This window comes from Gambusia affinis, linkage group LG18 (genome assembly GCF_019740435.1).
Source record: "Gambusia affinis linkage group LG18, SWU_Gaff_1.0, whole genome shotgun sequence".
Classification (NCBI taxonomy): Eukaryota; Metazoa; Chordata; class Actinopteri; order Cyprinodontiformes; family Poeciliidae; genus Gambusia; species Gambusia affinis.
In genome coordinates, this window is record NC_057885.1 from 4,946,340 (window position 1) to 4,962,776 (window position 16,437).

The 16,437-nt window shown below is 42.5% G+C and overlaps 1 protein-coding gene across 6 annotated transcripts in view; it reads left to right on the forward strand.

The window, feature by feature from the left end:
- Nucleotides 1-16,437, forward strand: part of nrxn2b (neurexin 2b) — a 746,427-nt gene that overhangs the window by 667,277 nt on the left and 62,713 nt on the right. For all 6 annotated transcript variants that reach the window (XM_044097998.1, XM_044097997.1, XM_044097999.1 and 3 more), the window contains one exon: nt 11,070-11,241. In XM_044097998.1, coding sequence (XP_043953933.1) covers nt 11,070-11,241 — 172 coding nt within the window. The remainder of the gene's footprint in view (nt 1-11,069; nt 11,242-16,437) is intronic.

The window sequence follows — 16,437 nt, forward strand, 5'->3', positions numbered from 1 at the left end:
AACAAATGGATGTGGGAGATGCCAAGGGGTGGATGACATATTTTGTCACACCACTAGGTTGTAATGGCACTTTTTTTCTTTTCAAATTACAGGCCCTCTTAATATACTACCGTGTTGGCTTTCCTCTGTGATAAAATGGGGATTTTGTTTAAACATGCCAGTTGATAAAAACATCACTGTAATTTAAAGACGTGTGTGTCATTATTGTGGCTGTACGATGGTCGGAGATAAGAGTTAGAAGTGCTTGTCATTGATCTAACTAATGATTGGACTCAGTCCCTGCCTCCAGCAGGGTCAGTCACAATAACAACAGACCCAGTGTGCACTAACAAGTCAGTTTTTATAGTTAAGACATGAGCCTTAGCTTTAGAGGGAAGGAATATGGTTACTGATAACAGTAAATGTAAAAAAGCACCAGTTTAGCTAAGAGTGCACATATATTTTAGTTTTAGATGATTTTTGGCACAAGTGGCCTTTTCTAGCACAGTGACTTTGATAAAAGTTGTCAAAAGAAGAGGAAGACAAATGTGGCAGGTGGCCAGAGACCTGGAACTGGACCTGGAGCGACTTAAAGCAAAAGCCTATGGCCTTCGCACACGGTGCGCCTGCTCCACCACCTGAGCCACCCTGCGCCCTTAGAGTCCATTTCTAAGCCAGACACTTATGTTGAAAGTGCAAGTTTAAAAAATGCATGGTATGAATTCCTGAATACGTCAAAGCCAGACGGTTAAGAATGCCGAATTCGGAAAGTGAGTGCGTGTAGAAAAGGCTGCATTTAAAGTTAGTGGGATGTGTTGGGTGATGTCAAATTCGGAGTGCTTTCAAACGATTTTGGTTGAAACAAGTCAATGTTTTGTTTCAAGATGAGTCTGAAATCCTCTGCAAAATGCCCCGCCCCCGATTCAGACTGTGAGAAATCTGTGCCCTTTCATACCAGAGCACAGATCCGTAATATGTTTAGATGGATCTGGTTGAAATACTGCAGGAATGTCCATGTCAACACACTTTTTCTGAAGCAATTTCACAACGGCAGTCGAAAGGTGATCAGCAATAGTTCAGTAATAGTGTTGCATATGTGTCACAACCTACACCACGTGTACACATATAGAGGTTACCGTTAAAGTTTAATATTTCAATTCATTTTGACATTTTGTAGCAGGCATTTGTCCTCAAAGTGTCTCGGCTGACAATCATGTTCATTTGCAGAAAGAAAGGCAATTAATGATACCAAGGAGCTCTGCCCTCACATCAAAGAAGCCTCATCGTTGACTTCAAAGTTCTCCAAAATGCAATTAGCGCCACTCACCCATGGTCTCATTTGATTGGGTTCTGTAGAACGCAGGATAAACAAACTGGATTTTGTGTTCTTACGGAGTTGGCCACAGATATCGGGCGATTCGACCGTGACAAACCTATTTCATGCAAACCCAAAAAACAACCCCGATCAAACTCTTTCAAGTGCCGGCAATGCTGTCTAATGCATTTACAAATGCTTTTCTGTCTCTACTGACCTCCATTTATTGTTTTAATTGACTGTTGAATGCTCTGGCAACTGCCTGATAACAGTGTTATTGTGCTCATGATGCCTCCAGTTATGCTGTCTGATGCCGTTTTAGACATGCCGGCCCCTTCAAATCGAATCATTCACATCCCCCTCAGTGGTCTGGATGACAACCATCCCGTCTTGGTGCTGAGCTTGGTGCTCTACTGTTTTTATTGGCTCGTTTGTGTCAAAGAAGTGTTGCAACACTCAAGATGGAGCAAAGGTAGCACTAGGTTTGTTTCACTTAATGGTATCTTGATTTTTCACACTGTCATTTGGATCACAGCAGTTTTGAAAGTCACTGTTTGCTCTTGGGGTTTTGGTGTGTAACAGGCCTCGGCGTAAGCTCACACCAGTACATTGACGTCTTGGCGTATAAGCATGTGAGTCAGTGTTGTGACAGAGGGCAAACCTACAGAATGTCAAACTCTGTCAATAGTCCCAGGATGGAATCACCACATTATGAGTTGTTTTCTGTCAAATCAGAGATTGGAACCTGACAAAGAGCTCCTAATCAGGCTTATAGACGACCATGTTTCGGCTGATTTATGAGTCTCACTTCCTTTCTTTGGCTGAGACGTTGCCTCTCTCTGCAGTAGCAGGGCTCGCCGCCAGCTCGTGTGTACTCCAGGACAAATAGGCAAGCCCAGCATGAGTCACACTCTGATGGGAGATTCAGATTCAGACACACACACACACACACACACACGCACACAAGGCAGCACATTAGTCTAAGTCATTGATTTTTCAATGAGATCTGATTCGCCATTAGAGCGGCCAGTCTTCATTGTCAGGGTGAGAAAGAACAGACGACCACCATCGCTGAAAAGATAGGAGGAGTTCAGGAGAAGGAAAGGAAGAGTGGAGAGATAAAGTGCTATTAAGACAGAGAGAACAGCATGCACGCACGCGTGTGTATGGGTGTGTGTTGGGTGTTCGCTCAAGGTGACTGCCGGAGATCACAGCAAACACATACAAATGAGCTGGCCGAGCAGCAGCAGAGAGTGAGGCCGTCTGTGTGCGCTCCGATAGGTGATAATTTCAGTTTCCCTCGATCTCCTCGGCCAAAGCCGCTACGCCGCCTGTAGCGGCACTTCAGGTGACTGATGAGAGACATGAATTGGGTGATTTAGATATCCGCTGCCCGACTCCAGAACCCCCGCTCTGTGTCTGCCACAACCCAACACTCCAAAGACGTCCTGGGAACACAAAGTGGGTGATTTCACCAGCGAGAAGTCTACAAGTTATGCAACCACTTCTGTATCCCCCCACCCTCCCTCTTGTCCTTATGTAACGCTGCAGTTTCTGAGTGGAAGATTCACCCCGCTGTACTGTTCTCCATGTAGCAGATGCCACAGCCGATCTCCACTCGCAGGCATTAGGCGTGCATTTTGACAGGCTGATTACCCATTCAGAGGCAGAATTACCCTCAAAGGGGGAATGCAGAGATATCTTCTGATAGTCTATCAGGCTCAGTAGCAGGCGCCTGTGGGACAACTTCAAGACAAGCCTCCAAATATTCATCCCTAACTGCAAATTAAACATGTATTTGAACATTAAGCAAATTAGAAAGCGCCACTTCTGCTGTAAGTCCGCGTGAAATATTGAGTTGCTGTAACGACGCAGAGAGCAGTCGGACATGTGCACGAGTATGAGAAGCGATTGCTGTTTTTGGTTAACATGTGTTTATCCTGCACGTCTCCCGCTCATTCCGCCCCACCGGCTGATTCGTAAGCTCATAAATTATTGCAGGGAGGCATACTTACACTGGCATGTCAAGTTAGGCTCAAGCAGATCCGGGCTGTGATAGATCATTATTGGAGGAAATGGGGAAAGAAGCTGACGAATAGTTTGCATTTTCCGCCACCCCACGGGACTATTAATATGAAGTCTGTCAGAGCGAATTATCGACATCAGCAAATTCCTGAACTGGTCAAGCTGCTTTAGCTTCATTTTCTCTTTCTTTATTTTGGTAGTTTTTCAAGACGTAAAACGCTAAATTCCAATGTTTTCTCGTTCTACTTTGCTTGTTTACCCCATTAGTTCATCAGTTTGGAAGGCGTGTGTTGGTGATGAACCTTTAGGGTTTGCTAGAGACGAAGCTCCGTCTAATTGAGCTGTCGGTTGAAGGAAACAAAGAAGGGAAAGCTTCAAAACCGCCTTCACGGAGCCTCTTTTTCTATTTCCCCATTCTTAATTGACTAACTGTGTGTGTGCCGAGGAGAAACAAAGAAATCTTGAAGCGTTCAAAAGGAGCTTTGATCTCAAAGCACCTTAAGGCCCCAGAAGACCATCAAGGTTTCCTCTGTCCTTGTATCGCACACTGTCTCTGTCTGCTCCTCCTCCTCCCTCTGCACTTTCCCTTTTCTGTTTGCAATGATCAGCCAGAGCGCTCTGAGGTTTGCCAGATAACCCTGACGCACACACACGCACGAGCACGCCCACATACCGACGCACGCCCACTGCAGCCTCTGCCTCATTCTCATTCCCCTCTCGATGGCTGCGTTTACCGCGACGCACTCTCACTTGCTGCAAGGTCATGTTGAAATATTTCAGACGGAAACGCTCTCCGTGTGCCGGTGCTGCTCTCCTCTCTGCCGTGGACATTCCAGAGCTGATCTAGTTTGTCTTTGAGGGAGAAAATGTATTAAAACGGCGGGGGGTAAATCTGTAAATCTGATGGGAGGCCAGCAGGAACTGTGGATTCTACTCTGAAAATTAAGAAAATTTTACTCACAATTTAATTCTTAAATACTTTCGCAACAATCAAACACTTTTCGCAACATAACGCTTTCAAGAAAGGTGTGTAAAGAGTGTTCAGACCGTCTTTTAAGATTTTGTCATGCTACAGTTTGACAGACCAACAACAATTAGTACATATTTCTGACATGGAAGACATTAATGAAGTCTTTTGGGACACAAGTCCACCAGCTTTACTCATCTGGGCACTGATAGTTTTGCTTATTCTGATTGAAAAATAGATAAGATAGAAAGTCAGTCTTCAAGTCTTATCTTAGATTGGATTTAAGACTTTGACTAGGTCTTTATAACACGTCATCAACCTTTATTTAACCAGGATAATAAAAGAAACTCCTTGAGATTAGGAATCTCTTTTGCGTGGCAAGTATCAGCAGCACAGTGACAAGTAGTCACTCAACAACAATATGATCATAAAAACATAAAAATATAGTAGAAGATGAATATGCTTTGATCTGAATCATGGGTTCCCAAACATTTCCGTGTCCTGGCCCCCCAAACAGCATTAGCTTCTGACCAGGGGCCGCGTCTGAAAACCTGCAAACAATTCTACAAAATATGTTACGGAACGTCAATTCTTAAATGATTTTTCTCACTTTTATTCTCTATACTCAATAGCTATTATATTTGTAGCTTATATCCAACCTCATACCTTTTGATTTTAGCTCTGCTAGCTTGAGGAGCAAAGCCTCTTGATAACTAGCAGCCGATCAGAAAGACGAGCATGCCAGATAACATTTCAATCAGTTATTTTAATTTATATTTCATAACGATTAAAAAACTGATTAGATTTTGTAATTTAAAAAATTGATTAAGAGCTTTGATTAAGAAATGTGTTAAGTTTAACACATTTTTCTTATCTCCACTCAAGTTTCCTAAGGTCCCCTATCGCCCCCCGGTGGCCCCAGTTTGAAAAACACTGATCTAAGCCATTCCATTGTAGATCTAAACTTTTAGCATTGCTTACGTTTGTAGCTTGCTTTGATGCTGTTAAACTGTTGAGGCCTCCACAAATCAGCTGGATTTGAACTGAAAATGAGTCACAGACAGTCAGACTCTATTGAGTGATTACAGCGGCCACCTGGTACTGCAACCGCTGGCTTAGAGCCTGACACTTGTAACCTCCAACTATAAAAGTTCAGACACCAGATATACCTTTAAATGATTTAGTACCATCTTGGTGCTGTCGCAGAATCAAACATCTTATCAAGACAAATGAGCACCGTTATCTGAATTGGCTGCTTCATAAACACTAGCCAATATCATGTCAAGTCGCATGTCGTCATGGTGTTTAAGCTTCTTTCAAATAATTTTGATATCTTTCGCAAGATGAACCAGCAACTAGGCAGATTTTCTGTGGGGAAAAATTAGGAGTTACGTTCCGTGGAGATATCTGTAAAAAAAAAGGTGAATCTGAGAATACAGAACAACAAATCTGTGAGACTCCACTGTTGATGACTTCAGGGGAAAATTTGCTGCGCGACAATTTTATTGGTATGCCTCGCTTTTTAGAAAAATAGCACCATGCATCATCCATTGCTTTTTTTGTGTTGCTCTGTAGCATAAAAATGTCAATAAATTGTGCTAAAAGTTGTTTTTTATTACACAGTGTGAAAAATCCAGATCAAAGGGACATAAATACTTTGTAAAGTACGGTAATTTTGATACTTCACACTTTGTAAAATAGTGTTTTACACTAGAAAGTCGTGTTTGTTTTCACTCCCAAGATAAAAAAATAAATAAAATCCCTTCCTTTCTGCAGCTGTGACAACAGCCAGAACGATTTTGGCTGAAGCTGAATCTCCTTCCAATCTGCAGACATTTTTCTCTTTTTCTCCCCTCATCTCCTTGCCTCTGTAGACGTTTGAGGTTTCAGTAAAGCTCGGCATCGCAGAGAGAGACGCTGTCTTCCCTGAGATTTAAATTGGACGTAATTGAAAGTGGATCGGTCTGCGGCGAAGAGCCCCCACCTCCACCTCCGACTGACCCGCAGGAAGAGCCGCTAGGCGGGCCGGCCTCCAGGCTAAAGTGGAGGCATGAGGGAGCCGGGCTCCTGACGACGGCTGAGAGCCGCAGCAGATTAAGGGCCGCTAAGCGGCAGCCGAGAGGTGGTGGTGTTGAAACCTTACTTTAGGTTCCCCCACACTCTCCTTTCATTTTCATAGTTGCAGGCTTGACTGCACCCAGTCATTCAAACTGTGTTTCTTTCCCCCTCCTCCTCCTGTGTCTAGAGATACGTCGCTTAAGGGAAATGGCCATTAAAATGTCATTACTGCATCACAGAAATAATTTTTTTGTTTTTTGTTGTTTTTCTTTGGTTCCCTGAGGCTTTCTGTTGTAATGGGCTCGATACATTCCTTCAGCACGGAGAAGAACCCTAATGTCGCGGAACGCAAATGCTAATCTCTGTGTAAATATCACCAAGATTCAACTGTACTTTCTGCTTTTCGGTCTTAACGGCACAGATTCTTTCCGCTCTGCTCTGTGAAATCGAATTGACTCTCCGAGCAAAAGCATAAAAGGTGTTGTGATTACGGTCTGAACCGTGTGTGGGACCTGACGGGGACCATCGTTTCCCTGCTCGTGACGCAGCGTCTGAACGACTGCCATCATCTGAGCGATGATTGAGTTGTCATTCGTTTTGTCTTTTCCTTTTTTTTTTTTTTTATCACTCAGCGATAGTTTGGAAGTGCATAATAATAGTGAGCAGAGAGCCTGTGAGGGCTGCTACATAACGTGAATCAATTCATTAGGCACCTAAGAAGGTGGAAGCACTTTGCCATTTGAGCCTCTTTGCAGGTTGATATCATCTGAGTGGAAGTCCGTCAAGCGAACACCAGATTCGTCCCAATCTGGTGTTGGCGTCCGGAGCCGGGGTTGTTTCCTGTCCCGCCCTGAGATCCGCTCCCACAATCAGCAACGAGTCCTGCTTTCTGAGCAGAGTCGCAAATTTAGCTGATTTTTGCTGTTAGCTGATTTCTGTCGCGGTAAAGTTTGCCAAACGGCAAAGTTATCGCGATAAACGGTAATTATTGTTGTTTTGGTAACGGCATGATAACACAAGAACACATACTCAAAGATAAACAAATAAAAGTCTAATGCTTATAAGGCTGCAAATGGAAGACACTCTAAATGTCTAAAACAAATAAAAAAACAACAGAAACAACAAATAAAAATGAATCATAAAGTCGATGTGAACAAAAAGGCTGGATGAGACCAATGAACCAGAATGAAGACTTTTAACATCCAGTTTTTGGTAGAAAGAGGGGAAAAAAGAAAACACAATAAACTATGCAAATGGAATTTGAGCTTATTAATGGATTTATAGCTTATTGTGACAGGCATAGTTAATATTTATTTCAAACAGCACATCAGATAATATGCCAGAGTTTGACATAAAGGCTAGTTTACATCTGTAGTTTCTCAAGGTAAAAACAGCATAAATACAATATACTACAGTCCGATGCAAGAAAATTAACAAGCTTCTGCCAAGAAAAGAGAATAATAATAGTAAATAAAAAGCCTTTTTAATGTAAAACATATGTAGTTACAAATTTAAAAACATTAGAAGCCATGTGGAAGTTCACCACAATACAATCAATTCATAAAAAAAATAAAATCATCAATGACTGTGCTAATCGTTAACATACCTCTGCACTTATTTACTTAATGAACTCGCTCTTTCCGGCGCTTTATTGTCTTTCTCAAAGCTCTTAATCAGCCGTGAATAATATACAACATGGCTGCAAGCAAAAGTCGCACGTTCACCTCTAAAATACTCAACATATGGGAATCGGCACAAATAAAATGCACATAGCTAATGAGATAAAGGGATCAATGAAGTCGTGGCTGCAGAGTGCCACCCGGCGCCATTCTGCAGCTCCCCTCTGCGATTTTTTTTCTTTGTTTTTTTTCTCCGGACAGGAAGTTTTGCGAGTTTGAGCGAGGCGAAACTGCGGCGGAGGAATCTCTGGCAGACAGACGCTGTGTGTGCTGCCGTGTTTGTCTCCGGTGCGCTCCGCTTCCCCCTCCCGCGCCGCTTGTTCCGTGGCTTTCTGGCAGCCTGTAAATGACTTTGACCTTTCCTGGGACTGAGGACAGGAGCCATGGAGGCAGAGGAGAGAGATGGCGGGAGGAAAGAGTAGAGTAGGCGGTTGACTGTAATAAACTCGAAGCAGTGGGCGGCTGTCAACACTAATAAATGGGAAAGGGGAGGTGGGAGTGTGTGTGTGTGTGTGTGGGGGGGAGGCGGGGGGTTGGCCGGAAGATGAATACTAAAGGTGCCTGAGTCCTGGGTAAGTACTGTCTCTTTTTACCAGGCTGATGTGTGTGAGATCTGATGGTCACAGAAACATCCGTCTGCTAGACATGAGGGCATTCTGCCTCGCTGCAGGAACCTACTGGACGGTATCTTTTGAGTGTCGGCCCTGGACCACAAAACAGCAAATCTGTCTTGCGTGTAAATAAGTTCTTCAGCTACAACGAATAACTTAAATGCAATCTTTTGTCAACGCATGGTAGCCGCTGTCAGTCATCCATCCATATTTTATACCCACTTCTATCTGGCAATCAGTTTTACTAACTAGCATGTTTTTGTTTTTTTTTCCTCTAAAACCCAGTGAATGTTAAAGGAATGATCATTTACGAGAGAGATTTGTTTGGGTGTGGATTGTTAAAATACGGCACATGTAAATGGTGTGAGTTGTTTTTCAATTTGGGTCTCCTTGTTTTCTGTTGTCTCCCAGTATCACAGGAGTTCCTCAGGGCTCCTTGTTTCAGTTTTTTCAATTGCTCTTTATATTAATTTCTTTTGTGGAAAATTTCTCCTGAATTTTGATTTTAAGCAGAAGATACCACTATGTTTGTTTTTTTTTTTATTATTTTGCAAGTGAACTTATGTTAAATGCAAAACGATTAACCCAATGATCACAAATGGTGAACTGTTGGCGTCTAAACTCTGTTCAGTGTTGACTTGTCGCGCAAAAATTTGATTTGCCATTTTTTGTTTCACTCATGAATGTAGTAGCCTGGTATCTGACAAGTTTAAATACCATCTGCTGCTGTTCTCTGTGTTTCATGACTGTGAAATGCCTGTTCATGACTATTCTCTGTAGAGGGAATTCTCCGATGCTCTCATCTGGTAAGCTCAGTTGACAACTGTCCTTGCGAACTATGTAGAAGCTAACAAGATATTTTCTTTCTCAACAAAAGAAAATGGCACAAACCAGAACACAGGTTATAAGGAAAATCCTAATGGCTAGTAAAAAAAAAAAAGAAAAGTAATGAAAACCCAAAAATCATCTATCCATCATCCACTGGCAAAATCGTGATATAGTAAAAGTCATCTATCCATCCACCGTCTAATAAAAGTATATTTTCAATCAATATCGAAGACAACGTGTCCAAGAGGTTAAGACATCACTCTCCTAGTACAGCACTTTGAAATGGCTTGCTGCTGAAATGTGCTATACAAATAAAGTTTGATTGATTGATCAATTGATTGATAGATCCACAACTCACAGAGTTGTGGATCTATCTGCCTCTGGATCTCTTCTCAGTGGGAGTTCCTATAGCAAAGCTCTCCAACAGTCTAGGTTAGCGTTTCTCAACGGGGTCGTTCAGAGGACAGCAGGGGGCGCTGGCGGGATGTTTTTCAAAAGGGAGGCGCTGGGTTTCCTTTGGGGGGCGTTTGCTCGAAAGTAAGTTTACACTTTAAATGCACAACAATACCAGTTTAGACTTTGAGCAACTTCCTAAAACATTAAAACCTGCCTAATAAGCTAATTTCTTTAGTTTTACTGATGTGCTGGTAATATTGAACTCTGATAACTTGAATATTGTTGTACAACATGGAAAAGACTTGAGAAATGATGGAAGATCTCTTTGAATTGTAGCTTAAGCTTTATTGATATTAGCATCCTGTGTTTTAAGATGCTTTACTTTGGCCTTGTTCCAGGTCAGGGTTCTTTTTGTTATGGTGCACTTTTGGCCTGTAGTGCCCACAGACCCCAAGATCATCTTCTCCAGAACTTGGATGGCGAGTCCCAGCCCAGAGGACTGAGTGAACTGGTAGATGGTGAAACATTGAATGAACAATTGACAGACACATCGAGAAGACTGGGTTATTTCTTTTATTTTATTCTTTTCAAAAGCACGCAGTTTTTTGTTTATTTGTAAATGTGGATCCACAATTGTTCACTATGTTAAATTCTACTCTTTCTTATAGACATTGTGTGCTCTCCTCTGTTGTTGCTCACACCTAGGCTCCCGTGAATTTAAAATCTTCTGATCAGGCCCAACTTCCTTTATACTTGTGTAGTGTTAGTAGTAGTCATTGAAGTAAATTAATGTACCAACCATCTACTATTATCAGGTGTATTTGAAGTAACCTTTCTTGTGGGTTACATGTAGGTAAGTTTGGAGACCCCAGTGCTATGGGAACCTCCAAACATGTGCACCCAATAAAAGGTCCGAACAACTTGACCTGACTCGTTGAGTGGCATAGAAACTGTTCATGATCTGGATCTCAGTCACTTGCTTTAATGTGTAGACCTGGAAATGTTTTCAGTTTCCTTATCTTTGTTTAACTCTCACAGCTTGACAGTTGAAGACATTCATATAACAAGAGACTAACTGGGGACTTTGTGTCACATTTCCTGAGCCATAGTCTCCCAACAGGAAGGAGGGGGACCTATAACCAACCGAGAGCAAAATTATGATTTGTCCTGAGTGTCTTCTAATAAAAGTTGTCTTTGCTCTCTGTTTGTAGGAACGGGGAAAGGTCGGCGTGATCTTCAACGTGGGAACAGACGACATCACCATCGAGGAGAGCGCGGTGATGGTGAGCGACGGCAAATACCATGTGGTGCGATTCACACGCAGTGGCGGCAACGCCACGCTGCAGGTGGACAACCAGCCGGTCATCGAACGTTTCCCCTCAGGTAGGCCCCGGACCCCCGCTCTGGGGTCAACGTAAGCTAGAACGTCAGGGTAATGAACTTTGCTAATAAGTTTGGAAGAACACATTGGAGAGAGAAAGTAGCTATTAACTCCTCTACCTTGTTTTATTCAAAGGTAGTTTTGAATGGACTTTGTTTTTTTGTGACTCTGAGAGAACGCCTGATTTATTCAAACAGATTAAGTCGGGTTCTGGTCCAAAAGGCAGGAAGAACCAAACAGCCTTCCAAAGTAATCTTCCATCTAAGACCATCAACTCTGTGAAGTTAGTCTACCATTGTAGCCGCTGGCACTGTGGAGCCAGGACTTGAGTGGAGGTCAGCTGAATGCTAATATCCCAGGCAAGGCAGCAAAAAAAAAAAGAAAAAATAATTGAAGGAGAAACTTTTCATCCCGTGAAAGTGCGAGGTGACGTTTCCAAATCGTGCTTTGGCTTCCGCATATAGAGAAGCTCAACGTTATTCCAACATATGACATTTAAATGAGACCAAACACCCTGTGAGTCACTGCTGGCAGTGTGCTAATTCCCCCAACAGTCGTTAAAGCATAATCACTCTTTTCTATTTCTGCCTGAATTTCCAGCCTATTTCTGGTGATTCAGAAGCTCAGAGTGAATTTCTCTCTCCAACGTGTGTCTCCCTCCCTCCTGCGGTACGTGGTTGTTCAAAGGAAAGCGCCTCCTATTTCTGTTCCCAACAGGAGTTTTGCATATGGGTAAACACCGGGGGTAAGCTGGACTCTCAGCCTGCATTAATGATGATGTTGAAACTAAGCAACCTGAATACGAAATGAGGATCCCACCTCCGTTCCTCCTTCCCCAGCCCTGTCGATATCACCTTTCATCTCCATTATCTAAAAGTGCTTCCCTTGTAACGGCATTGTTCGAACACACGGGGAGAGGGGCTGCTAATGCGGCCGTGATATTTCCTCTTGTTGACATGAGGTACGGAGCGAAAAGACTGTGACATTCGACGCCACAGCAGTGATCCTGCAATGGGTGGAGGGTGGACAGAAGGGGGGGGGGTCCTTGGCATTGAGAGAAGCGCGTTCTGCCGCTCATCCATCAGCACAGCGAGGCCAGACTGAGGGGCATGCATCACAGCCAGAGGAGGAAGCGCCTTGTGACAGTTCACTCTTTTCACTCGTTATTATGATGGAAATGCAGCCCTTTTCACCGCCGAACGCGCTCCAAAGATAGCACTCTGCCGCTTAAAGGAGAACAGCGGAGCAGCCTGTTAACACCGACAACTTCCATGTCGTCATCCGGATCGAGGTTTTGTTTCATCAAGAAACATGAATGCACAGAACATAATATATTCTTTTTCTTCTTTTACCCCCCGCGCCCCACTCCTTCCGCCCTCCCCCCTACTACCGCCGTCGCCGCGGCGTTGTTGTTGGCCTCATCAAACGCTTCTTTCCTTTTCCTACCGCTGATCAGCATGTGACGGCTGTTGTTTTGTTTCTGTTTGTTAGTTTATCTGATAAGTTATGGATTCCCCCCACCCTGGTGGGGGTTTGGAGCTTAAATTAAGTTTGAGAAGGTTATGAGGACTGCAGGAGGAAAACAGATGAGCTTGGATTCATCTACATTAGCCAGATTCACTCAAGAAGATGGAGACTTCAGTTTAAAAGACTCCTGGTTTCCACTTTCTGTCTCATTGGCATCCTGGTGAAAGCAGATTTGTTACACTTTAAGGGAGCAAAGTCTGAGAGGAGGCTGGGGTGGAAAAAAAAAAAGGAAAAAAAAAGTGTGGAAAAGAGAAGGAGGGATGGATGAGAGAGAGGCACAGGTGGAAACTTTGACAAATGAGGTGCACAAAAAGGGTGTGGTGAGAAAGCCAGCGAATAGGGCAAAGATAAAACCTACTGTTTGGGCAGAAGAGGAAGAGATTTGAACAAATCTCAATTTGGGGGTTTATTCAGTGGTAGGCACCATGCTAATCCTAAAGCATTAACCATAAACGTTTGTTCCGCTAGCATTAAAGTGCTACACCAACACGGCAGCAGGTAGCAGACGCTAATGCTAAAGCGCTAGCTTCAGGTTAAATCATGTCTGGCCTTGAAAGACTGCCAGACTGGAGGACCGACTTAATTTTGATGTTCTAATTCCCATGTTCCATGACGCTGTTCATATCTTGTCTTCTATCATCTTCTACTGTCTTCTTATGGCGAGGAACAGGCTAGCATGAGGAGAGGAAAAGGAACAGCTGCGTAAACAGTCCTCACCCACTTCAAAAGAGCACAAATATAATTGTGTGGCTCCTCGAAGAATTTTAAAGAGTCAGTAACCAAAACTTCAACCTAGATGTCAAATTTTATTCAGCTGAAAGTTTAAAAAACATGTAGGTAAATTAGCGCTTTCAAAATTATCCAGGAGAATTTGTTTAGGGGAAGCAAAGTGTGGTAAATGTTTTCAAAGTTAGCAAAAGCGCTAAAATAAAATTAGCCGATTAGCAGACGCGAACATGACCACTGGATTTTTGCAATTAAGTTGAACTAATCCCTAATATTCTGAGTTGTTTCTAATGCAAAAAACAAAAAAGTCTTTTTTTTTTTTTACAATTTTAAAAGTTTTGTGAACCTCAACCTCAAATAAGAACAGAGTCCTCCATGTTAAGCTTCTGCTTTATGTCTTTTCACAACAAAATTACCAAACCACATGAATTCCAACACAGCAAATGATCATGACCTGCATCAGTCCACACACATGCCACTTTTTTTTAATGATTGGTTCTTTTGTAATTTGTTCAAAGATCAACTTAGAGGGTTAAACATGTAGCACCTGGGTTCCAAAACGGCCTTCTTCTTCTTCTGTTTATCCATCCATCCATTTTCTGTTCGCCCTTGTCCCTAATGGGGTCGGGAGGGTTGCTGGTGCCAATCTCCAGCTACGTTCCGGGAGAGAGGCAGGGTCACCTGGACAGGTCACCAGTCTGTCGCAGGGCTCTGTTTACCCATATATATATATATATATATATATATATATATATATATATATATATATATATATATATATATATATATATATATACATATGGTTAGGAAATGTCCTGAGTGTGACCAACCATAACTCACAAAAGCAACACAGAACACAATGAAAACGTGCCAAACCTTTTTCTTCTAAATTCAAGCAATGTGTGTAAACCAATCATAATATCAGAGGAGTCACGGTGAGATGCCACATCACACAAACTCTGACAATTTACCGTCTTTCATTAGCGTTGATTTCTCACTTTGTAAAGTCAATGCAACTCTTTCAGATTCCTGCTTCAGTTTTTAAAGAGCGAAAGCTTTATCTAATTCAGCTCGCCCTCGCAGACGTTCCAATGCCAGCACCTTCTCCTACAGCCTTCACCACCTTAACATCTCTTTTTTGTTATTCATAGCTTGAAGACACATCAAAGAGTGAGCACTGAGTTACCGAATCCTCAGGCAAATTAGAGGATGACACCTTCGGCAATGTCAAAACTCCCATTTCAATAAGCTTCTCTCTTAAGATTACCCCAACATTTTTCTTCTAACCGTTTGTCTGCAGCACACTTATCTCATGGCTCAGCAGTCTTTACCAGTTGTTGCAAGTCACGACCAAGTAGTAGGTAGTATAAAACTGTTTAGGTCGGGGGAGAGGGGAAATTGAGGCTGCATTGATGCCGGCCTAGTTTAGTCTGTTTTAATAAAACTCTAGTTTGTTTGCCTAGGAAGTCCCGGTTCATTTGTGGTGAAGTATGAATGCACAATCGAACTCTGATGTGGACCAAAAAAAGTGAACTCTGGTCTCTGTTAAAACGTAGGTTTCGGTTCAGTTAAAGTGAACTCTGGTGCACTTCGAATGCAAATCTGAACGCCAAGCGGATGGAAAGCTCTCCAACAGCAGGAAGTGGGCTATCATGTTGTTCCCTTCAGCGGTTCTTCTTAGCGCAGCGCCTCCACGGGTGACGGTGAGAACCGGTTCTTCAAACGGTTTGGCTCATTTGACACATCAGTTGAAAATTTAACAAATGTCACAATTTTGGTCTCCAACCGACCCGGTCTACCGGACTATCAGGTGTAAAAACATCTTAAAATGCAGACCACGACTAATGGCACCAACCAAAACATTTAAACTCAGCACCACCTCTGAATACCTACCAAAATCTCTGTTCTAGTCTTCAGAGGTCAGGGATGCAACCTGTGTTGTGGCAAAACGACCAGCAACTGGCAACCGTTCCCCAAGACTTCTGCTCTAGTCATGTAATCTCACACTCCCATCTGAGATGCACTGAAAACCCATTAGGGGCCCGGCCTAATTGATCAATAAACTTATTTGCACTATATAGAAAATAGTGGCTTTTAGTTCTTTGACACTCTTAGGGGAAATTAGGTACAAAGTAAACTAATTACCAGAGAATGAAATGAAAGGAAATGAAATGTAAAGAGTAGAAAAACAAACATCCTTACTGACATATCAAGGACGGTTTTCCTCCGCTTGACATCAGTATTGCTTAGCCCACAGTTTAATACTTTATTTTAATGAAGTACTACACAAGCATCGCTACTTGATCAAACATACATTCATCCTTCTATTTCATACTGTTTAGCTGAAGAGTATGTCACAATTTCAGTCTCCAACGGTTATTGGAGTTATTACCGTTAATAAGTTATTACAACATTTTGTAATAACTTAATAGTGTTATTTTCTTTATAAAACAGAGAGAACTAAGAAGGAAGGAGGGTAGCAACTCCCAGGATGTGGCTCTTAGAGTTTTATGTGGAGACCCAGGCCAGTTGCCAACAAAAGAAAAACTGTAAAATATGCTAGGTTCCATTTGTAGTCGGAACTCGTAAATTCTGACCCACGAGTTGGAAAAATCCAGTGGACGGCTAGCCAGCAGCAGTATACTCACTGGCTGAGTATCCAAAGCTCAGTGATTTTATGGTTTTAAAACCAAATGTTACGCTCTAGCCCTAAAGGAAGTATTTTTTTTTTATCTGGCAAAACAAAGAGGACCTAGAAAGAACCACTTCCTTTCTTACTTCAAAGTAAAAGTCTCAAACATTCATATCCGTAATTAAGACACGTTGGTAACGACTGGGTAAAACAGAGTTGACTTAAATGCCATTGTTGCATCTTGTGCCTCTAGCTCTTGCCAACCCCTTGTAAAGACAGGTTGTATTTTGTAAGCACGTTTGCGACGTGAAAA